The following is a 24734-nucleotide window of genomic DNA, read 5'->3' as shown; positions in this document are numbered from 1 at the left end:
TTTGATTTGAAATCATCTACATAAGTCGTTATGTCAAGTTTTTAATCAATCTTTCCATGTATTTTAGTCAAAAATGAAAACAAATGGATTTTACCAGAATCGAACTCACAACTTTTATTGTTGAGTTCTACGTTTTGTTTAAAAATTGTCGAACTCAACAATAAAAATTGGTGAGCTCGACAAAAAAACAAAATTGGTGAACGCGACAATAAATAAAAAGTGGTGAGCTCGACACCATAAAAAAATTTGAATCTCAGTTTTGTTCTTATTTTTTTGTTATAAATCATTTTAAAAAAAAAATTACATCTAAATGTTCAAAATTAGAAATATGTCATTTTCATTCGTCATTCATGATAAAAAAAAATCATCAGAAATGAATGGAAAACCTTAAGGATGTGAAGATGAAAAAAATGGATAGTTTGGATATTTCAAAATTATTATAAACTGAGATGAGGTTGAAGGACCAATGAATCATTAAGAAATAAAAAAGGTTTATCAAATGGACTATCAAGCAACTAGAAAGAAATCCCTCCGTCAGGGAACTTTTAAGTAATTTTCCCTACTTTTAAAATAACAAAATAGCCACAACATATCTATCCAAAAAGAAAAATTCACCTAAAAAATTCACAGCTTATCATAATAATAATCAAATATTTCTAAAGAGAGATCAATTTGTATCCTGGTGATTCCCTTAAGCCATCTTATATTTGCTATCCAAGAGGCCGTGAGGGGGCGAGGTGGCATTCCTACGTAAGAAATAGATTTTTTTTTTTAATATCCAATCTGGGGATCGGCCTCAACCCTCGACTTAAAAAAAATAAATCGCCAATAATCATAATGATTGGGTTTGCAAATTTGTTGTTATATAATCTGTTGTACCCTAAACTGGTTCTCTTCGTACCAGTAAATATAGGATGAACAAATTTCGTACCTTGGGTCTGGACATTGTTATAGCCTGATAAAGCATCGATGTACATTGCTGATTGTATTACAATTTAAGTCCACAAGCCACATCAAATCCCAAAAGCACAGTACAAGTTCCAGAAAATATGATAATCTATGAGCAAAGTTTGTTAAACTCTAAATGGGTAGAGATTACGACTTGTAGAATTTAAGCAATCTAAAGGTATAAAAGTGTAAATAGTAAATTGTTATCCTGCAGTTTAGTAAAACAATTTTAAGCACAGAAAGTATCAAAAGTGGAGAAATACTGCTAGCCAACAATGTAACTCAGGTTTGCAAGGAGTGTTAGCGGATACCTTTGGCGAATACTGTCATTCCCCATTGTCCCAAGGCACAGAGACTGCTACTGGTCCTCATGATTCACATAACGCATCTCGAGGACCATTCAGTGCTTTGGACCTTGACGATGCGGTAGTATTCACTAAGGGCAGATACTACAATTTTCCTCAGAGAATTTGTCGGTGTCACTATATGTATTACAAAAAACTAGGCTGTGTTCATTATATGATACCAGTGCAAAATGTGCCCTTCGATTTCTAGGGAAGCACTATGAAATTGAATCGTCTAGGTCTCAGTAAAAGCTTCTGCCATGATTAAGACAATAAGAGAGGTCCAACCAGTGAATGGGCGTGCGCCTTTTCCTTTCCCCTTGTTCTTTTGGTCATACTGCTCCCACAGATACCCGTTCTGGAAATAATTATTAACAACGTTCCTGCCATATGAAAGGGGTAAAATGTGAGTTTACATACAAAAATTATGTTTAAAATATGCATGGAGAAGAGGTATAAAATTACCTAATCAAATTCTCCCGTAAATCCTCGTAGATGATCCTAGCCCTTTCTCTATATGGTCCATCCTCTGTAGAGATTTAACAAAAAATGTATGGTAAATAGGAACAAACACAATGACAGTGAAATTTTGTTCAAGCAAGTTTCCCTTTTTTTTTATAAAAAGTTCTTTGATTTTTTAATACCTTGGGAGTAATGGTGGAGTGCCGAAAGAATCATGTAATTCATGTTCATCCAAATGGGGCCTCGCCAATAAGGGGGATCATGCTCTGTGTTGCGTTTCATGTACATTGAGCTGTGGCAGGCAACATCACATTTGGTAATCAGGATTTCCCAAAGTAGCATAAAAGATAGTAATTTTCTAAAGGAAAATCAATTAAATAATGCCACGTCAATGAGAAATTATGGATTGTACAAAGTAACTAAGAGATTATAGTACCTTGTTTTGGAAAGAGAACGGAGTCCGTAATCTGTCCATAAGGTGCTCCTGTTGGAAATAAGATCCAACTGTTTCTCTAGGATCCATGATTCCTGTAAAACATAATTAAAAAGATGAAAAACATATGCTGAACAGATGAAGAGATAAAAATGGGAAAAATAAAAATAAGAAGAAAAAGACTCGTATAGAAAGAACTGAAATATATAAAATAATAATAATATTATTATTATTTTTTATCCTCAAGCGCTATAAGGATCTTGAATGCAACTTACTGGATGAATTATTCTCATCATAAATGGGAAAAGGCTGACATAACCAAGATGAGGGACCAGTCTCATCTGTGGCCTTTCTAAAACCACACGAACAAGCTCTCGACTTGCATGATTACTGCCTAATGCCGTCATTTCTTGCCACTTCAAGCGAACCTAACAAAGACAATGTTGATTCAGTATATAGTAACCATAGGAAATAAGAAAAGGAATATTTTATGACGTGTTCACTAAACAAAATACTACTTTAGCTGGGGAATCAAAGAAAGGTGAATCAGAAGCTTGATTAAATCACCACTCACAACTTGTAATATGGAAGACGTGAGTAATAAAGCACAAACAAGCACTGAGAATTAAAGTTAAGACAATAGAAAATAGAAGGAAAATAATAAACAACAAAATTAAGAACAAAGACTGATATGGGACTTTAGAAACAATTATTATGGATAAAATTAATTAACTTAGATTATCTTTGGATAATTTGAGCTGCTAATTATCTTTAGCAACATTATCACAATAAACTATATTTTCATAAAAAAATTTGATGAGTTAAAAAATTTATTGAAAAAGAAAAAATGGGCCAGCCCACAGAGAAGAAATACAAAGAAGAGAAAATACCAAGAGCACTCATTCTGGTTACAGAAGGCCTAGTGCCTAACAGTGAATATCTAATATTACAAATACTAAGTTTATAAAGAAGACTCCTCTAGACTCATCAAAGACTTTGCACCAAAAAATAAGAATACCGAGAATAAATATGATGATCTCCAACATAAGAGTGTTTACTAAATTATTTTCAAAATTTAATAAAAACAAATACCTCTTTTCAGTAAATAATGCAAGTACAGAGAGATAAAATAGTACACTAAAAAATTTAACATTTTATACTTAGATGTAGAACTCTTTTGACCTTTTATTTTTTTCTTTCTTTCTTATTTATTTATTTTGCACAAGAAGGATTACACACAATGGATGCCAAATGTTCACAATTATCAAATATGCCAACTTAAGCATCACCATAAAAGATCAACGGGCATAAAACTGAAGTCCACTACTGATTCAACATTATCATTGATGTCACTGCCAATATTTGGTACAACACAAAAGAATAAAACTCATTCAAATCATTCTCAAATAAATACGCCAAAGACATTTTCAGATGAGAGGAAAATTGATTCTCACCGTTCACGTTTAACCAATAATGGTAAATAAAACAAGCGAACAAAACAGAAATTAAGATTGTCTAGAGATTAAAACAAAGAACTGCACATAATGTTCAATAATAATAAATCAAAATGGATTTTTTGGCAAAAAAGAAACCAATACATAAATATTTAGAATTTTCCATTTTTCCGCTGTTTTATAAGCAAAGATATTTAAACAGATGTACAATTTTTTGAAAGGAAAATATTATCCAAGCATTATACCTTTTCAGTGTGGTTCCCAAAATCAAAATAAGCTCCAGTAACATCTTCAAAATGCATCTGCCAAGAAAAATTAGGATGTTTTATACTGCCGCAAGAAATAAAAATAAATTTAATAGACTGGTTTTTACATGTAGGAGGATTTTCCCTTCAACAACATCAAATACTTCCTATGTGTAGGTTTGAGAAATAAACCACTAATAATATTACAATTATAGTAATTATAACGCTAAGATGAAAGTACTCTTAAAATTTTGATTATTAGTTTGAAACGTGGAAAGGAAGGACAATGCCAGTGGTAAAAGAAAACAATGCCTTAAAATCCGTGCCACACAGACGAGATTTCGAGATGGACATGCAGAAAGACTAGAAAAGATAAAATCAGAAGTGAGGACATCTGACTAGGAGTAAGCCCCAATAGATAATAAAACAAAGAAAAGTCAACTGATCTGTTATGGGAAGGTATTAAAGTTTGATGTTGAGGTAAATTTCGAACTCCCAGGAAAGGGAAACTTACTGCCCAATATGGAAATAATGCATTTTTCAAGGAAATTATGGAAGCATTCAGATTTTTTTATATTTGATGAATAAAGCATTCAAATTTTTCTCATTGAAACATCAATTCAATCTAAAAATCATCCAATTTTGGCCTACAATCCATGTCACTTTCAGCCTCTTTCTACCTTATTTAGAATAATAAACTTGAATGTACCTGATTTAGAATCTCAAAATCTGAGAGCAGTTTAGCCATCGAGTGGTATTCCTGCAATATATTGAAGTCCAAGGCCAATTAATCTAACAGATGGATTTTTTTCTGTGATAGGGTGTCCCCACCCCTTTTGCAACTAATATGATGTATTTTCTCATTACATACCTTCCCCAAGCCATTCTTCTTCTCAAGAAGCTCTGTTATGGAATGCATAGAATCTGCTGCAAGAAGCATCCAACATCTTAGATCTAAGTGGCGTTCTTCATCACTTGGATGTGATGCACGTGGATAATCATCCAGCCCAGAGGTCAATGTCTGGAAAAATCATAACCAAGTCAATAGAATAACATGAACATGGATAATAAGAAAAAAAAATTATGTATGAAACTGTGGATTAAATTGAGAACGAGCTCATGAGTGGAAGGATTTCTTCAACAGTTGCCACCTGATCAACATAAGATCAGAATTTTTTTTTGATTGGTAAAGATAATTTTATTAGAAAGAATGAAGACGAAAAGAGGTGGTCAAGCAGACCAACCCAAACAGGGACAAACAAGGAAAGCAAAAGAAAAGAAAGCAACAAAACCCAACCCAACCATTCCAGAGCCAAATTACAAATTCTATCCCATCTAACCAAAAAGTCTTTGAAGAAAACTCCTTTGAAATCCTTATAGAGTTTACTCCAAGCAAACATTAAGCCCAAAATAGATAAGACCACTTCTTCCGGCGATTACTCTTTCCCCAAAAAAATCCTACTATTTCTTGCTTTCCAAAAGACTGCAAAGGGGAGCAAGTACCAAAGAATCCTTTTTGACAAGGAAAATGAACCTCCCCAAGCTAACCATAACTCCAAGTATCTTAGATGTAAAGATTATTATGTACTCCTTTAGCCAATGAGTCAGCAAATGTCATTTCATTTCCATAATTATGGATATTCCTTGTCAGCACTTACATCCCTAACTATAATTCTGTGTTTCTGTACTTATCAAAAAAAAAAAAAAAGTCTGAGTTTCAATATTTTAAGTAACCTAGAGAAGTTTACATGGTGACCCAATTGTGAAATAATAATTATATTTCTGTAAAAAAGAAAAAAAGAGTTCAGTAATCATTTATAGAGATCTAAAAGACTGCATAAGAACCTTTGGATTTAGCTCACGAATTGTTGCATTGTCCCTCCCATGCCAATAATAACTGCTTGCATGTTTCCCTACAAATTGAAACATTGCGACTTTTAAGGATAAACCCACCCATATAATGCCAACAGCAAACCAGACCATTACAAGATCAACAGGGAATTCTTTTGAAATAGCTTAGATTTTCATGAAGTTCCTTCGAAGTAAGCCATTTTTCCAAAAATGAAAATGTGATAGCTATTATCTTTTAATCCTCCAAAAGAAATTTGGTCCAAGTGAAACATGTAGTCTTTCAATTTAGCACCCTCGTCATCAGTGGGACGGGACGGATAGTTGGGTTGGTGATAAATGATACCATAATCAACGTTTTCACTGTTGAAATATCCAAGGTTTCTATGAACTTAATCAAACCTAGATATTTTTCCAAAAATTGGAAAAGGTGGCAGCAGTTTTCTCCTCCTCCCCCCAACCTCCCTTTTTTTTAATAGAAGTGAAACATGCACTTGCACACTTTTCTCTAGGTCAAAATGGTTAATGTACCAACATGGATGCTGAAAAAGAATATCCCATATCTGTATGACATTTAGAAATGCATTTTTGCATTGACTCGTAAAACAACTTCTTAGAGTAGATGTTATAGTTAGTTCCCTTATTTCAACAAGTTGAATGAAGAAACTTTAATTAATTAGTTACTTTAGAGGATAGAAATTTTTCCTAGAAAGAATGATTTCAGGCAATGTGATGAACCAAAAGACTTTCATCTTGGATATAACGTATTTAACGAGTTTAAGGGGTCTTCTCTGAAGATTTCCTGTTTTTTTGAGAAAGGGTGTGTTGTATCTCGACTAACTCATAGTGTGGTTGTTCTTTTCATTCTTCTATGCTGCTGGTCACCTCGACCACTTTTCAAAAAAAATTTGCTTATCAAGAAAAAAAAAAGACTTCCATATGAAGTAGCAGGAAACCAAACTTACCTGATTGTGTAGTATTGAACCAGTGGAACCATGCTTCAAGGCGAACGAAAGCCCTATCGAAGAAGGAAGATATCTCATTGCTTTCAGCGGTAGTAAATTTTTTTCCCTTTGCGCTACAAACTATATCTGAGAGAAGCAAATTTTAAAGGAAATGTCCACAAAATGATGAATGAGTGTCAGAGTATAGAAATGATGAAATGAAAAGACAATTTTTTATCGCTTGCAAAAAAAAAAATCTCATAAAGAAAATAAACACATGAAACTTATAAACGGTTTGGTTAATAACACCATAACCAAACAGAGTATAGAAACATAAATCTTCTTTATTTATTATGTAGAAGGTTACTTTAGTCAGTCTAATCATTTGCACATTGTGCGGTTTAAGGGATGCTTCATTTCCCAGTTATGGGAAAATTCTCTCCTTCGCCAGCATGTACATTGAGCATGTGTTGGGTCCTCTATATTCCCATTGGATTCTTTTAAGAAAGAAAGTCCCAAAAAAAAAGTGTGCTTGGTTCAAATAACCCGACATCACAATTAGAAAGTGGGAAGGTTTTTTTTTTTTTTTTTTTTCTGATGATAATATACATACAGCCATTTTTTTGCTAAGTTATAATATACATACAACTATATATATGTACAGAGAGGAATTATAAAATAAGAACACCACTGAGTAGTTATAACACCGGAAACTTCAAGATAAGGGGAACTAATAAATGGTAAACAATTGTATGGGGCCATATCCCCATTACCAACACATCAGGACCAATATAGGCATCTTCCTCTCAATAGAATAAGATCATTTCCTCAATGTTACCAAAAAACAATATAGCAGAAATTCAAACAGTTAACAAAAAAACGTAAATTGTGAAAAAAGAAAGTTTCCTTACCATGTAAAACCAGAAATAAAGTAGGTGGGTTTCCATTTGTTGGGTGCTGAGGAACAAATTCCTCTGGACTTTACTGCCGATATTCCATAAGAAAACAGTAAAAATTAGTTTCATTGACAAGTGTGATCTTAAGTCACCTACAGCACACACTTCAATGCAAAACTCTCCAAATCACCTTAGAGCTTCAGCACCTAAGATTTGCTCTCGGGGAATCCATCCATCAATATTCAACAGATCTAACCAGTGTCCAATGATGTCCAAACAAATACGAATATCCCAACGCCTATTCAAGGTAAAACAAATCACCAACATGCAAATGACGCACATTTAGTTAGATTGATGACATTAGCAATGAACTCCAAATACCCAACAAACATGCATAAATATGTTTATAAGATTCATGGAACTGAAAAATGCCCAAGGAAGAAGGAACAATAAAAGATGTTCAAGTAAATCTGAGCAACTGCAGGTTACTAACCAGATTAGCAGCTGATGGAAACCTTCATCCCATAAGAAACCCCTCGGAAAGAGGGATCTGCTAGGAACAGCTGTGTAAAGCTCAGCTGGCCAATATGGAACAAAATTATAACCATTTTTATGCTGCAAAGAGAAAATTACCACTGTATGATTTTATAAGTGCATGAAGATGTAGGCTGATTATGAAATTATACAGAATGCGGTAACATCAGGAAATAGTGGATAGCATACAGAGCATTGAAATATCATACTGAGAATGACATTTAGTCAAACTTTCATTCTTTTCGTAGGTATCATGTGGTCAAACTATGATAATGATTATCTGCTAATAAACATTACAAACTAACACTGGAAATTGTGAAGGAATCTTAACTGCCCAGTAACTATTAAATTTGAGAATGCTTCAAACTTTACTTAAAAGCTGTGAGTATGTGATGCAACTATGCAAGGAACAAAAGGATAATATACATACATCAATACAAAGATACATATGCTGATATCCAAGAAAGTACATATTATAGTTACTTTGCATAAATGTGAAGAGTAGTTTCTCAAGGGATTTCACGAGATGCAGTTAAGCATATATTATTGGGACGGTGACATCCAACATACATGCAGTTTTAGGAAATGTGTCAATTAAAAAATCAGGGAGTTTCGTAACTTACATTAGAGTCTCTCGGAAGGGCAATTTTTGACTGCCCGTAAAAGTAGCCAATGCCACCTAGCAGATTCCCAATGGCAGCCCTACCAACAATGACTGATTCAGGATCAACCTGAATGCACATTATGATGATTTCAGAACTATTTCATCAAGGCAGATAAAAATTAAGAAGCTATTTGGACTTATGGCTTTATTGGAAGATTGAAACTTATATCCATATCCTTAAGTATCTATCAACATTTCAATGGTTAAAAATGAGGGGCATTCTGAAGATAAGAAAGATATGTTTATAAAATTTGGAAGACCAAGCATGCAGCAGACTCAATATGCAAAAGATGTCACAACTACACATGTATACCCAGGAGTAGTACTTTGAAGCTACTACTACCAAACAGAAGGTTAATCAAATTCCAAACATGAACTTGACTAGGTTGACTTCGCCATGAGTAATGACTTGCTGACATGCAATTTGAACAACTTTTAGGGATGATAAGTTTCTGTATCGTTTGACCTTGTTTCTGTACAACAAAGGGTACAACAAACAAAACGGCTTCAAAACAACAAAATTGTAGAATAGCTTACCCAAGTATGAGATTCTATTTTAGCTTTACCACTACAAGTATCTTTCAAATTACATAGTATAAAAAATTGGAACACATATCATAATAGGAAAATCCATATATTATCTCACAGTAGTGTAACAGAAATAACCACAATGTGTCATTGACCACGTGAAATACAAAAGTGAGGAAGTCAATTATTACAACAATCAAGTAACATGAAAGAAGTTTCTGTGGATGGATACCTTGTCTGTTAGATTAAAGCACCTTTCATATTTGTCTTCGAAATCTTTTTGTTTCTTATTTAGTTGATCAGTCAGTAAGCTTCCTGAAATTCATCAATAGCATCTCATTAATATCTGTCAAGATGAATAAGAGAGCATACTAATGCACAAATCTATCAAAGAATAAAAACTATAAAAGAATGATCCCATAGTGGTAATACTTATTCCAAATCAGCAACAATGCACAAAGAAGTGCTTAGGCTAAATCGGTAAAGAGCAACTACTGACTATAGCAGACACCTGTAAGGCTGTTAACACGTTCTTCAACTCTTGAACTCTTCAAACCAGTTCCAGATATGAAAGCAATATCTGTTCTAAAAGGAAACTTGGCAGAAATCTGTTAAAAAAAAAAAAAAAATAAAAAAAGCATCACCGGGGGAGGAGGGCATAAGAACATAGATAACTGATAAGGAACAAAGAATATTAGTGAAAAGGAACCTATTTTATTTCAAAACAAAGTAATGTGGAAAGGAGACCAACATGCCTTTGACTAGTACCTGAAAAACTAGAACATTTGAAGAATCATCATATGAGTCAGGTAGCTGGAGAAGACCCACCCTTCTTGCCTGGTAAAAAGTATGAATTGTTAATGGGGAAAAATGAACCATCATTAACATTTGGAAACACCAAACTTCATTTAAAAGTACAATCGGAGTTTGTTCTAGATGGCAACAAAGCAGAAAAAAATTCAACCATGCAGTATCAAGCTATTATGACTTATGAGGAATGAAACCTTAAACCCTACATACATGGGCTCCAAGTGTTTGCTGGACAAGCTCTGTAAAATTATGCATGTGATGAGTTTTGAAACCAGAATAATGGATGTCCAAGTTATCCTGCAAGAATAAAACCGTAAAACAGTTTAACTAAGTTCAGTATCACAACATAGAATGTACAAAAATATAGTCAATAAGCTAAAGTTCTTATGTTCAAAATGATGGGAAGTACTGTAAAGAGTTGTTTCTCAATATTAAAGAGCCTTCATGAGAGGCAAAAAATCCTTGATAGGATCATGATAGCTAGGGAATGTATTGATTACAATATTCACCAAGGTGATCCAGATATTTTATGCATACCATTGAACCTAAATGCATTTCCCAACTTCCAACGTCCCCACGTGATCCAAATGCCAAAAGAGAGCCATCACGAATATCCAACCCCTCTCTACTTATACTAAGAGTATTTCCTTCTTCATCAGCCAAATAGAAGAAAAGATGGCCCGTTCGCAATATTTCTTCATCAAGTTTAGATCTGCAAATTACCCAAAAACCAACAACCAACAATGCAAGATAAGTACAGGATATATTTTGCTGAATAATTTTGTCATGATACTTAGTCATTCACATTTTCAAAAACAGATTCCTATAATTAAAGCACAATTTGCTTATTAAAATAAAAAAGAAAAAAAAAAAAAAACTTTCAATATCAAGCCATGAATGCACCACAATTGGAAAAATCAGTATTTAACCTATCAAAAAAGTAGTTATACAGAATCATGGATGGGGTAAAACCATTTCTCTCAGTCATGTTTCACTCTTATGCCAAGGATATTAATTATTGACAATAAGAAACTCTACAAAAAAGAGTTATATAACAAAATAACTAAAACAACTTATGAATTAATCAAATAAGATATTTATTATTAGACAATATGAACTCAATTTAATCAAATAAGAGTTCAGATCAATTTACCTATTGGGCATAATGTAGCTAAGTAAATCTTTTGCACAAAAACTCAATGGGATCAAATGACTAGGATTTTGGATTTGGGGTATTGGTCAAAGGCCACACACAAACTACAAATTGTGTGTACTCCATGGAAGTCCATTTCTTTTCTCCCTAAATCATAGTCACTTTCCTGATATTGGACAGAATTTAAGAAACTCTAAAATTTAAAGCTTCATCAACTGAAAATCATGCTCAAGTTACATGTGTGCACTTAATAAATTGATAATTACACTGAAAGGTCAGGCCTTTACTTCTCATTTTGCACATCAACACGAACTGCCCAGTCTCCACCATAGCCACTGCCATTACCCTTGGATTTTAAGAAACTTGTCGTCAAGGTCATGTCTTGATCAACCACAACTTGACGTCCATAATCCCGTCCATTATGATCTGTCCATCCATATGTGCTAAGCTCATCAGAATCTTGGCAGACATGCCGTATCAAATACCTTCCATCCTTTACACCAATCCACATCAATCCAGCAATTAAGGACCGTGGAGTCCTGAAAGATCACCATTTTTTTTATATAAATCCATGCTTTATCAAGTCAAATGGAACAAATAAAACGGAAATTACATAAATTTGCATTAAAGCTCTAAATTCTCTAAATTTAACAACCAAACAAAATCAGAAATTAAAATACAGATTCAGAAACTGTCAACGGATACCTTGCACGGATTCCAAGATAAGCTAGCGGACGATAAGTTCCCCAATATAAGCTCTCCTTGTGCTCACCTTGAAACTACAGTGTTATATCATCCAAATTCCAAATCAAACAACTTAAATTTAAAGAATTTAACATCTCTTGAAGTTAAAAATGCTAGAAATCCCCTTCACCTGTGGAAGATCCATAATTTTTGGTGCAGGAAATGGTGTAACAACCCTAAGTTCCTGAACTTCTTCAACAGGTCTCACAAGATAATAAATTACAAAAACGAGAAGCAAAAAAGAAAAAACACCAACTCCTAACAGAGATTTGAGATTGAATTCCATCATTCGAAGTAAACTGTGAGATCTACTTCTCTCACTTCGGCTTCTTTGAATCGATTTACGATTAGTAAGAGAATCATCTTCGTCAACATTTCTGGCGGATTTGATCCTGCTTCGAGCAGTTCTTCTGCTACTTCCTGCCATTTTCGATTAGATTTCTGCAGATTCAAAAGCAGTAGACAAAGTTTTCTTGCATTGGTTCGATGGAAATTGAACTTTGGAAGAAAAGATTCTGGTTTTTGAGCGTTAGAGGAAGAAATTTGGAAACTTAAATTAAGATTGAATCAAAAATAGAAATTTAAATAAGATTGCAACTAGTTTTGGTTCTTCGATCTTCTATAAGGACAAGCAGAGAGGCTGAGACAAGGGACGGCGGGAGATGTCAGCATGGCTTCGTTCTTGTTTTGAGGTTCTACAGTTAGTACAGGGTCAAGCGGGCCTGGGCCTGGACTTTTAAGGCTGGAAAATGCCCGAACTCTAATCACCATCCGAAAACCAGATCCGTACCAAAACCCGGCTCAATAAGGAGAAATTATCGAGCGCTTATAAATTAAGAGAACTGATATTGGCAACCCAACTTTTACATATTACACCCCATTAAAAATATAGAAAAGAGAAATTTTCAAAAACAATGCCACTTTTCTTAAGAGTGACCTTAGTAGGGACACCTTAACGTAATGGTCCCGCATGTCCGTAGATGCGTTTTACTCACATCTCAGAGAAAACGCATTTACGGGCAAGCGTACGCCACTACATCAAGATATCCCCAGTGTGTCCCCCGCTGAGGTCGCTCCAACATTAATCTTTTGTGTTAATATTCCCATTCCAGCACATTGTTCAATTATACCAAAAACATGCATAGCGAGGTTGCAAACGTTTTAAAGTGATGATCCGGCTAAAAAGCATGTTTCAAGAATTAAAATGAACAATTTACTGAAATGGGAATTTACCTATATTCAACAAACGGAATGCTACTTTACACTGAAGAAAATAAGTCGATGATTGAGAATAAGTAAAAATTGGGGGTGTTAATAGAAGTTCTAGTTTTTTCTTTTTTCTTTTGGTTAGATTTCAATTTTTTAGGTATAGAATTTTATAAGAGCCTAATCATAATTGTAAACAACTTCCAAATTTTTTTAATAGTGTTATAATGTTTTGTATAATATTGAGATAATAATTTGAGCCAAACCTTTGTAATGTTAGAAGTGTGTCTCTTAGTTTGGGATGGGATAAATAATTTAAGAAATTGGTGTGTAATAAGTAGAAGTTGGGGTGCCTAGCAACTCCTCTAAATTAATTAAGGCTCTTAGGAGGGATCGTGACTTAAAGAGCCATTTAGGCATGGGGGTCCATATTTTAGCAAACATTTGAGAAACCCCTCTATTTTCAAATTCATGACATGCTCCTGTCTTCAACCTCTACTGTATCCTCAACCTTGAGGTTCCACCTTCTTACCTTCTCTTTCTTTTCTCACATATTCCTTAAAAAATCATGATAATTTGACTATCCCACGTGGCAAACTCAATCAACTACTCTGACGTGACAAATTTGAAAATCGTAGATCTGCATTTCTCGGGATACATGGACACACTTCCCCATTTAAAAAAAAAACATATCTCAAGGGAATTGTATATACCGAGGAGCACAGATCTAGGGTTCTCAAACTTGTCACATCAAATGGTCAATTGAATATGGCACGAGGGTAGTCAGATTACAAGACTATCCCTTAAATCCATTCTCTTTTTCTTCTATGATTTATTTTTCTTTAAAAAAAATAAAAACTTTTTTATACACTCCCATCTCTTAGAACTCATTCAATACGATTCGTGATAATCAGACACCCCCCTCCGCTCCCATCACAGAATCGTAGATCATCTGCCTCGAGATACCTGAGAAAAAGATTTATGATTCTATATATCTCGAGACAAATGATCTACGATTCTGTAATGAGTGGCATGTGTCAGAAAATCATTATTCTTTCAATATTCTTGTATGCTTTCTTATTTTATGGACTGATGGACCCAAAACTACTTCAATAAAATTAAAACATGGAGAAGCCAGAAGATTTATCCTTCCAATCGTCTCTTTACACATAATTAAGAACAAGTCCAACGAGACCATCCACTATATCCATCCAATGAAGAGCATGGTCAGCTTGAATGTAGCTAATGGTACACTTATTTATCATCATCATCGAAACCTTATCCCAAGGATCTAAGATGTCTACCAAATGAATCCCAATCCATTGTTCCACTCTGTCCTGAGGCACTGTATATAATTTGATGTATAAACTATTACATGTGTACTCGTTCAAGTGACATGTTAGCTTAAAAAACACACAGAAAAGCCTTTGGTAGAGGCTTTAAATTATCCTTTTTCGATACAAAACTAATTGTATCTAAACTGGTAGCTTTAGATCTTTCTCACTGTAAACAGCTTATACATTTCCTTTTTTTTTTTCTGGGTTGAGTTTGATATCGAGAAACTAAAGCCTGAGAGAACAGGTCCACCATTTAGGGTTCTAAAAGCCAATGATCAATCGTCTGTGCCAAAGTAGCGATCTCCGAACTCTCCCATCCCAGGTATAACACGGAACTCTGCATTTAATGAATCATCGATCTCCGAAGTAACAATTTTCAAGGTTGGGAAACGTTTGCAAACACAATGAATTCCTTCTGGTGCCTAAATCAGCAACACAATAGTAACCCCATAACGTAAGCACGTCTGAAAAGTTCCAGAATTTTAAATCTGCAACTAACATAGTTGGATACTCACAGAGATGAGGTTTAGGAAAATAATGTGGGACTCTGGAACTCCTTTCTGTATGAGAAGTTCAATTGCTTGACCCGCAGAGTTACCTAAAGAAAGCCATCGGGATGGTTTAGATTACAACAATTAAGAAAGCATAAAATGTGTAAAATAATTGAAATAAATGGTAACTATGCAATAAATTCACCACACATATCCGAATTCTGCTTCGAGGAACCAAGGGTCTGTATATAGTGCATGGGAAATGGTTATCCCCGGAAAATGTGATTTTCTCTAGAAAATGAATTTCTTCCCAAAGTCGGGAATATATTTTCCCACCCATAATATGGGAAAATGATTTTCCCACTTCCTAATGTTATTCTCTATTTGACATTTTCCCAAGAACAATCACATGGTGGAATTCATTTTCCCGATGAATTCATAATCCCTTAAAAATGAACTCTCTACAATCATACATGCCGCGACAAATGGCAGAATCGTGAGGACATTGAAAAGATATGGCCCCAACCTTGACACAATCTTATTGTACTTGTAATTTAAAATATACAAAAGAGTTACCTGTAGCAAGAACTGGGTCCAGAAGTAAGACATGCCTTTCTGAAATATCTTTGGGAAGTTTCTCATATATAAGCTGCTCGGAGACAGACAAGGAGAAATTATTGTGAGCAACCATAAAGTTTTCATGAAAGAAAGCAGAAGGACCAAGTTTTGGAATGCACCTGTTTCCCATTGTCTCCATCACGGTGGATTAGGATTTTTCCGATTTTTATTCCTTTGCAACAAGCACGCAAAGCATTCTCCATGCTTTCACCACTGTAATCAAACAGATAACGAGAATTTAACTTCTTAGAAAAGATACAGCTATAGCAACAACGAAAAAAAAAAGTGTCATTGGGAGACAAAATGTTTCTTCTATGCACCAAGAATCATAAATCTTGAACACAAATATGTGAAATTTTCAGACACTGGAAGTGTCATATTCATCTTCTTATCATATTTATTAATAAAACTTGATCTTTTAATATAAGCAATAAGAACGGAAAAAAGAAAATTTGGCAATAAGAAATATTGGAAGGCCAAAATTAACAATAATGGATTAATCGAGGCTAGGACGATTGTTCTCGATTAGGATTTCTTTTTCTCTTTTTTCAGGATATAAAAAACTGCTAAGTATACCTGATTTAAGGCTCACCTTCGAACAATGGATACTCCACACAATTTCTTGCAAAAGTCAACTCCTGTATATACTGATCCTGGAGTAGAAGAATGGCATGATTTCAAACATTTGTAACAGTTCAATTTACTCTATGGACAAATCATGCAAAACAGATGGCACATCATGTAGGGAAGTCAATATTGTCTTTAATCCTTCAAAAATGTATACCATTCATACACATTTCATGTGTGCACAGTCTACATAAGGAACTACAATTTTTTAGCGTAGTGGTGGTTGTAGTAGCAACAACGACAATTAAACTTACTTAAGAGACTGAATGAAAAGAAACGTAGTAATAATTATTCCTTAACACACCTGTAGGAGTGATAACTTGCTTCTCAGTGAATGGCAAATGGCCAAGACCATGCTCAACAACCTGACAAGGTCATTAATGGTTACATAAAAATGTATTGGTAAGATTTCAGAAAAGGGAAATATTAAACACAGTGCACATATGAACTTTGAATAACTTCTATGGCAGAATATACCAGACGAATAAGCCTATCCGAATAAAAGACAAAGTCATGCTTTGTTATTTCCCGGTCTCGGATTAGTGTATGCATCCCTCTTATCTGTTGCAAGGGACTCGAGCATGAGTATAATTACACCAAGTACTTGAAGAAAGCAGAAGGAAAGAAACAAACAAGAATTTCTAATGGGTGAAGACTCAAAATAGGGGTGTGTTTTGTGTCCATGCTATAATGCACATGGCCAATCTAGGCATCAACTCAGATAGTGTATTTAATTGCCATTCAACAATCCCGAAAAAACCAGACTAACATGACAAAGTTAACTGCCTAATGCATTGGTTCTCCCTCCATTTCCCCCCTCAGAAAGAAAGAAAAAACATTTTAAGTGCCCCATCTTTAGCCCATCTTCTCTGCTCTCATGTATTAACAATCGAAGGATTTGCTAAGATTGATGATAAGGATGGTGTTTTGCTATGGAGGCAGCCAGGACTGTAACAGACGTGAAACAATTCACATTTGTAGTTGGACTAGCAAAGAACATAAAGCTTTTTGTCCCTTCGTTGAAACAAATCCTACAAGTAGAACATGATAGGATAACAGAAATTCAGAAGAGGATAAGTGAAGGTACCTGGAATGTTGAGTGAATGACATATACACTAGGATATATCTTGCAAAGGTCATGCTGACCAAGCTTTGTGTGGATATGTTGCACAATTAAATCAATTGCAACATGATTATCACCTCCCCGGGGTATGATCACATCCGCATATTTCTTTGATGGAAGAACAAAATCATCAAAAGCAGGCTTTACAAACTTCGCATACTGTACAGTCGATACAATATTTCCAAGGTATCTTATCCATATAAGGTAAAAAGTTCAAATATTCAAGTAGCATTTTAATGTGATGTGAAAGTTAAACTTACATGCATATGTGAAAAAAAAAAAAAAAAACATTACTAGATAGTCCATATTTCAGATTTTGAATGAAATTGTCCTACTTTCCTGTTTAGTAACCCAAGGATGGTTGGTTTAAGTCTTTATATGATTTATGGTTCACGCTGATTTCCTACAAGGCTTGCAGTTCAACCAAACTTAGCAAAGCAGCTATTTGCTAAGCACCCCCCACTAGTTAGAAATCTTTATGTAACCTTAGAGTTCTACAGTATAAAGGAGTCTCAAATGACGCAGTTTGAACATATGAGCACTAGATCGGGGCTGTATTGGCATTGTTTCATATGTAGTGGTCGCCTGTAACTCCTTTTCTTATCTTTTTGCTTCTGAATATGCTGCTAGAGAAAGAAGATAAGACCAGATGTGATGAATACTTCTTATAGTATATTCTGGGCATCAAGTTCTACAAAATACTTCTTCTAGTATTATTCCGTTTGCCTATCAAAAAAGTTCTACAATCACCATCCATAGACATATCTATGTACAAGTGAAATTATGGTTATTACTGCAGGATCTTTTTCTTTTTTTTCGCTTTTACTTCTTGATTAGAAAAATAGATATGAGAGAGAGAGAGTACCCTCTCCCAACATACAAGGATGGCCTAGTAACACTCTTTCACGCCAATAATTCAGTCACCACATTAGCACTCATTAATGAGAGTCGTTGTAAAGGAAAAATGAGAGCGTCGTACACAATACATGATTAAAAAACTGAGTGTTTGTTAACAAGCATAATGCAAATTTTCTAATTTCTATGGCACATCACTATTACCACTTGTACAATGCATGAAATAGAACTTAATATAATAGGTAAATTTGATAAGAAAAACATGTCTTCCACAGAATTCTACTTGCCTGTTCAAGGACAGAGTTTACATCTCTACCTCTCTCAACTGTGTCACGCCTTATTCGACGGGCAAGCCTTACATCAGCATCTAGAAGCAATGAATCACCATAAGATTTGGAAACAAAGAAAAAAATGAAGGATAAAAGATTATAGCAAAAAACATGAATGCTGCTAAAAAAACTGCTGGAGATATATCCTATCAATGGCATAGGGATACCTATATTTACAGTTCTTTCAGTTGCATAGGGAAAAAAACTTAGAAGAAAGCAAACAACGGTACCTAACTATTATAGAATGCACAAATGGATCTACAGATCAATAGGAAACCTCCTTCTCAAAACTTAATTTGTCAATTGTCCTTTTTTTTTCATTTACCAAAATTACCAATCAATTTCTTTTTCTACCAGAATAATAAATCATAAATTTAGAGAATATTAAATTCAGCCCATTTTAGCCAAAACCTATCTCCTGCTACCCAATCCATGTAACCGAACAGCTGCACACCTGTTTCTTTACCGAAAAGCAGGTCCCAATTATGTTCTTTAAGGTGTCTGAATGTATGATAGCAAACCACAACCTGATTCAAAACCCTTCTTCACCTCCTTATTACTATCCTCTAACCTGGTTGCTAACAAAAAATATTAAAAAAAATAAAAGTAGTAGATATTAACATTGAGAAACTTCAACTTGCCAATCAAACAAACTTTTTTCAATGGGATTAAATATCTCTTGAAGAGTAAAGAAAAAGAAGCCACTTTGGAACCCCAAATAAAAGAAACCAGAAAAAGAAGGTAAAGAAACAAGTCATAAATCCAAACATAACTTACGAAACAAAGTTGTTGAAATAATTAATTCTTCATATTGCCTTGACCAAGGATATGGTCAAAAATTGAGTGGAATGGTGAAATCAGCTTCATGTTTCTAACCCCCAATATTTGGGATAAGGCATAGAAGATGATGATAATGAATAACTCAACTATAAGAATTGCCAGTGCCCTTAAGTGGACAACAACAATAATAGAATCCCAACAAGGGCTACCTAAGTATATGGTGCCTAGAAAAGCTAATGTCACCAAGCACCCATTCCACAAAGTGACTGTGTAAACAAAGGTTCAGGCTCTTCTACCAAGAAATTCATATTTTCTCCTCTCCGCTTGTCTATTAGTCATAAAAGTAGCTAATTTCATTAGGTAAACAAATAAGATAAAATTCTTTAAATAAAAGATTGGATAAAATTGTCGAAGAGATATTGTGTTCGTACAAGGGACATGAGATTTCTTTCTTACAATAACGAGGCTAACAAGGTAATGGACGCAAAAGCTAATGGAAAACCACTGATTCTTGATATGGACACAACCCCCATCCATTGTGGCTATCAATTTTTCTATTAGAGAATTCCTCACTTTTGGTAGTCCAAATGTTTGTTTAATTGATACAAATTGTGTTTTCCTTGTGCTTCTTTGTATTTGTGTTGTATACTTCTCTTATGTTTCTACCTCAAAAATTATATGTAAGTCTTAGACCAGAACTGAGAAAATATACATGGGGCTGCATAACTATAATAGGCAAGCGATCATGGCATAACCACAACTTTAGTGTTTGGCAATATTTCTCTTATCAAAACCATAAACAACAGCTTATAGAAAAAAACATAAACAGCAAGATAAAGACAAGTACCTGTGTCAACAAAAATCTTCATATTCAACAAGTTGCGGACACGTTGGTCATGGAAAACCAAAATCCCCTCCAAAATAATGACGTCGGATGCATTTACCTAACAACAGATGTCTAAATAAGTACATAAAAACCTTACATTTCTCTAGGCCACAATTGAAAAATATATCATCATTGTCAAAGTCTTATCCAAAAAATTTGAGGTTGGCTAAACAAATCCTGTTCTTCTTCCATTCAATTAAGTCTAAAGCCATGTCTTCTATTAATTCAAATGCGTTCAAATCTGCTCTCACTACCTCAGTCCACATCATTTTTGGTCTTCATCATGCTTGTAGAACCTTCAATTTGTACACACTCCTTCATACCAGGGCAATTATCATTCTTCATTGAATATATAATACCAGGGCCATTAGCTTATCACCAATTGGGGCTGCTCCTACATTTCCGTAATGTGTTCATTTCTAATGTTAATCTTTCACTCTTTCCAATCATCCTCATCGCTACTACATTGTTTCTTGATTGCTAATTTGCTATCTTTCTACAACATTGTTTCTCACTTGCTTAACAATCAGCTCTATAAAGCATTACTGACGTCATATAAAATTTCCAAATCAATGGATTTCTAACCAAATCAATAGCACTAGCCACATATCTTTTTGTCTCAGGGTCCCACCTCCCCAAAGTGCAGTATAGTAGTTTTCTTCTAGGTATGATCGAAGGATACAAGGAGACAAAATCCATCTCCAACATATAAGGATATTGAAGCAGATATGGATGCACCCTGATGACGTGAAGAGGGTTATATCAGCTAAATTTGAGGTGCAAAGAAAGAGAGAGCTGCAACTAGTAACTTGCAACCAAAAGTGCCTTAAATGGTAATTGCTTTTATGTCTTAAGAATCCAAGACTTAGACCAATTCGAATCACCTTAGAGGAAATAGAGTAAAAACAACCTTACACGCAAGACATTAATTATCAAATGCACAAACCATGACAACCAACAAGTGAATTACAAATTTACAACTAAGAATGCCGCATAAAAGCATACCTGTCGAAAACTTTCAGAACACCGTCGATGGTTCTTAAAATCGTAAATTGGAACATGGACTGATTGGCCGCACTTGAGCTTTCCAATGCACTCCAAAAGTTGTTCGGAATCAAAGGCATCTACGGAGAAACTACTACATGTTTTAACATGTATACATTGTAAAATAAATAAACTCAAAAATTAAAATAACCAGCTCGGGCTGTAAACCTACAATCTGTATTAATCCATAAAATGAATTACCAGGATGATCAAAATTATACTCGTGGACTCGTTCAGATTCTTCAGCAGTCAAACCCCGGTAGAATGAATCCTAAAAAATGAAAAAACATATAAGAATAATTTTAGAAACACTACATCGAACATGATGCACTTCATTCCTACATGATTAAATATAGTTAACATCTCAATAAGAATGTTAGGATCTCTATTTTATTGAACTGTTTTACTTGTCAAAAAATTATTTTTTTTAGAGATAAATCACGTTGATCTCTATCACAAGCAAAATTAGTGTAGTATTTAGCATCAATTGATCCATATCTATCAGTTGCAGGCTCAATTCCTTGGCACTCAAAACAGATTTAAAAAAATATATTGAAACTCAAAAGAAACAAAGATTAAAAATGCTCCATTTATGACTAATAAACTGATCATGATCATATAAAGGAACTACAAACCATAAAATCCTACTCACCTGATTGACAAGTACAATACGATGATCATGAAGCTGTTGAATGATCATATCGCAAACAGTTGTCTTACCAGAAGCCGTACCACCCGAAACTCCTACTCAATTTCCCCAAATAAAACCAAAATCATCACTAAAATAAACACTGAAACTGCGGAATCGTAGAACATGTAAAACTGGATATAGTTATTAGAAAACAAAGTAGATGAGAGATAGCATCAGGTTTTCTTTTGTGAGAGAGAGAATTACCAATGACGAAGGGCTGCTTGGGAGCATTATCGTCTGTTAGGGTATCAGTCGAAGAAGTAAAACGAGGAGAAGAAGATGGGGAAGAAGAGAGAAGGCCATCAAGGCGTAGACCTGAGAAGTGCGGACCAGATGCTGCTTCCATCGCGTAATCCATCGTCGACTTCTCTCTCTTGTTCCCCTTACTTTGGTTACAAATGCGCTTGAGTTCGACGCGACGCCATTAATGATGCTCAAGGTCGAACATATCCAACTGGTTTTGGGGAATATTTGAGATTAACTCCTTGTTTTTTCCGATTTTATTATGTAACCCTTCCTTTCCCGATTTTATTATGCTAACCCCTGCCTTTTCATACTTATGAGATACGCCCAAGACTAATTGAAATAAATGTTCAAGTAGGGGTGGCAATGCATTGGGTTGGTCGTGTTTCTATCGTGTTGAGATAAGGGTATTATGAAAATTTATCCAACTCAAATCCGACCCATTTAATAATCGTGTTAAAAACTTAAACTTGAATCCAACACATTTATTAAATAAGTAACCTAACCCGACCTCTATAACACGTTCAATATAATCTTAATCTTAGTTAAAAAATATAAGTTCCATTTTCACCACCAAAATAAAAATATTGTAACTAAAAATAAAAAGGTAAATTTTCAAATAATTACAAAAGATTTCGATAGTAATGAAATATTGTCAATGTTGACAAAATCATCACATAATATTTGATAATTTGATAACATTTTGTCAACATTACATGTTAGTTGTGTCAACATTAATAATATTTTGGAAATACTGAAAATTTTGATAATTATTTGAGAATTTACTGAAAATAAAAGCACGCAACCAAAAACTAATATCTACCAATATAAACAAAGTTAAGAATGGATGTTGTCCCACCACACAAAAAGGGTTTGGGGTTTAATCTCATTACAAATCTCAAGGAAAGTTTTCAATTTTATTCTATTTTTTTTCTTTTTTAGGAATACCTCTCCAATTTTATTATATTTTTGGCTCTACCCCATCTTTTCAAGAGTACCCTTCCACTTCGTATATTATCTTTCCTCTTCTCCCATCCAATAATAATCATGCAACTTTATTACATTTTTTTCTTCTTCCTTCTTTTTTAACAATACCCTCTAATTTTATTATATTTTATTTTCTACCCCTTAATCCCTAAAAAGATGCTTGTGTCGATAGGCATAGGTAAATTCTGGAAAGTTAAGTATCATAAAACATAAACCAATTTCCTTCATTAATAAAATCCACCACAATTATAAAAAGGGTCAAGTCGTACAAAAGTCAACATGACACATTAATGATACGATAATTAAGTAGGTCAAAATGGATTGAAGTCCATAATCTAAACACAGCCCATTTAATAATCGGGTTAGATGGGTCAACATGATAACAATTGAATACGACTAAGGTAAATATAAAGTCGATAATCGAACATCCCGATAAACATGAAGAGGAGTAAGGTGTTTACAATTAGAAAGATTCCAAATGTAGCTCTTTTGACGACTTCTTTGAGTTGGAAGATTAGCAGTCTTCCCACTTCATACTTAGGACTTCCCTTAGGTGCTCCAAACTGGTGTTCGGCATTGTGAGATCCGGTGTTGGAGAGGGTAAACAAGAAATTTGCATTTGTGGCATGATAATTGTCTTTCAAAGGGAAGAAAGCTGACTTTGATTAAGATCATTCTCTTTAGCATCCCTGTGTATTTCCTTTTTTTATTCCAAATGTCTAAAAAGATTGAGTTAAAATTGGGTAAGATGATTTAGGATTTCCTTTAGCACAAAAGAGAATGGGATCGAAAGCACCACCTGATGAGTTGGAGGGTTGTGACTAAGGCAAAATAATAATAATAATAATAATAATAATAATAATAAGGGAGGACTTAGGATTAAAAAAACTTGAGATGTCTAATTTGACATTGTTGGGAAAATGGATTTGGAGATTCAGGGTAGATGTGGATAACTTATGGAGGAGGGTTATTCCAACAAGATTCGGGGAGATTTATTTTGGGTGCGAGAGTGGAGTGTCAAGGGCACCCCCATGGTTGTGGAGTATGAAAAGGAATATTGAAGTTGTTAATAGTGTTTAAATTGAGAACAAGATTCGAAGCAGGGAAATGGGATATAGTAAGATTCTGGAAAGACAGTTGGTGGGGTTACGGGCTACTTATGGATGAGTTTTCAATATTGTATTCGATTTCCATGAAGAAATGACTATTAATCACTAGTTTTAGGCGATGTCTAAATGGTTTGTTATCTTGGGATTTGGGGTTCTGAAGGGCTTTTAACGATTGAAAAATAAAAGGAGATTGGTAGTTTAGTAAACTGTACTAATTCGCTTCATTTTGACTTAGAGAGTGAGAACACAAGAGTCTGGAGGGAGAGTAAGGGTGGCTTTTTTGTTAGTTATTTTTATCGGTCTTTAATTAGTGATGATTTTCCCTTGTTCCTAAAAGGTAGCAATATGGGGATTTAAAGCACCCTCTAATATGGGCTATTTTTTACTTGGACTACAATGTT

The 24734-nt window shown here is 34.4% G+C and overlaps 2 protein-coding genes across 3 annotated transcripts; both read right to left on the bottom strand.

The window, feature by feature from the left end:
• Positions 1-1095: 1095 nt before the first annotated feature.
• LOC147395094 (mannosyl-oligosaccharide glucosidase GCS1-like) lies at positions 1096-12725 on the bottom strand. Its single transcript, XM_086454282.1, has 22 exons — positions 12138-12725; positions 11969-12042; positions 11551-11802; positions 10648-10822; positions 10321-10407; positions 10069-10137; positions 9812-9908; positions 9533-9615; positions 8732-8839; positions 8068-8189; positions 7765-7872; positions 7590-7657; positions 6700-6825; positions 5732-5799; positions 4758-4907; positions 4596-4646; positions 3887-3943; positions 2463-2615; positions 2191-2282; positions 1937-2046; positions 1758-1821; positions 1096-1675 (listed from the first exon to the last, which is right to left on the bottom strand). The coding sequence occupies exons 1-22, from the start codon at positions 12432-12434 to the stop codon at positions 1528-1530; spliced, it is 2559 nt and encodes an 852-aa protein (XP_086310408.1). The 5' UTR covers positions 12435-12725; the 3' UTR covers positions 1096-1527.
• A 1727-nt stretch (positions 12726-14452) lies between these two features.
• Positions 14453-22433, bottom strand: LOC147395093 (uridine/cytidine kinase UKL1, chloroplastic). 2 transcript variants are annotated; one of them, XM_086453481.1, is made up of 14 exons: positions 22199-22433; positions 21956-22047; positions 21505-21574; positions 21265-21383; positions 20221-20317; positions 18552-18631; positions 17374-17568; positions 16764-16847; positions 16591-16651; positions 16252-16312; positions 15779-15872; positions 15618-15690; positions 15066-15148; positions 14453-14972 (listed from the first exon to the last, which is right to left on the bottom strand). In XM_086453481.1, exons 1-14 carry the CDS (start codon positions 22350-22352, stop codon positions 14826-14828), a joined length of 1410 nt encoding a protein of 469 aa, XP_086309607.1. In that variant the 5' UTR covers positions 22353-22433; the 3' UTR covers positions 14453-14825. The 2 variants fall into 2 exon arrangements, with proteins under 2 accessions (XP_086309607.1, XP_086309608.1); XM_086453482.1 differs by having other exon boundaries at positions 17374-17517.
• Between the last annotated feature and the right edge of the window lie 2301 nt (positions 22434-24734).

This window comes from Akebia trifoliata, chromosome 9 (assembly GCF_017979445.1).
Source record: "Akebia trifoliata isolate Shusen 1 chromosome 9, ASM1797944v1, whole genome shotgun sequence".
In the NCBI taxonomy this organism is placed as follows: domain Eukaryota; kingdom Viridiplantae; phylum Streptophyta; class Magnoliopsida; order Ranunculales; family Lardizabalaceae; genus Akebia; species Akebia trifoliata.
Note: the sequence above shows the minus strand (reverse complement) of the source record. Positions and strands in the feature narration are given on the sequence as shown.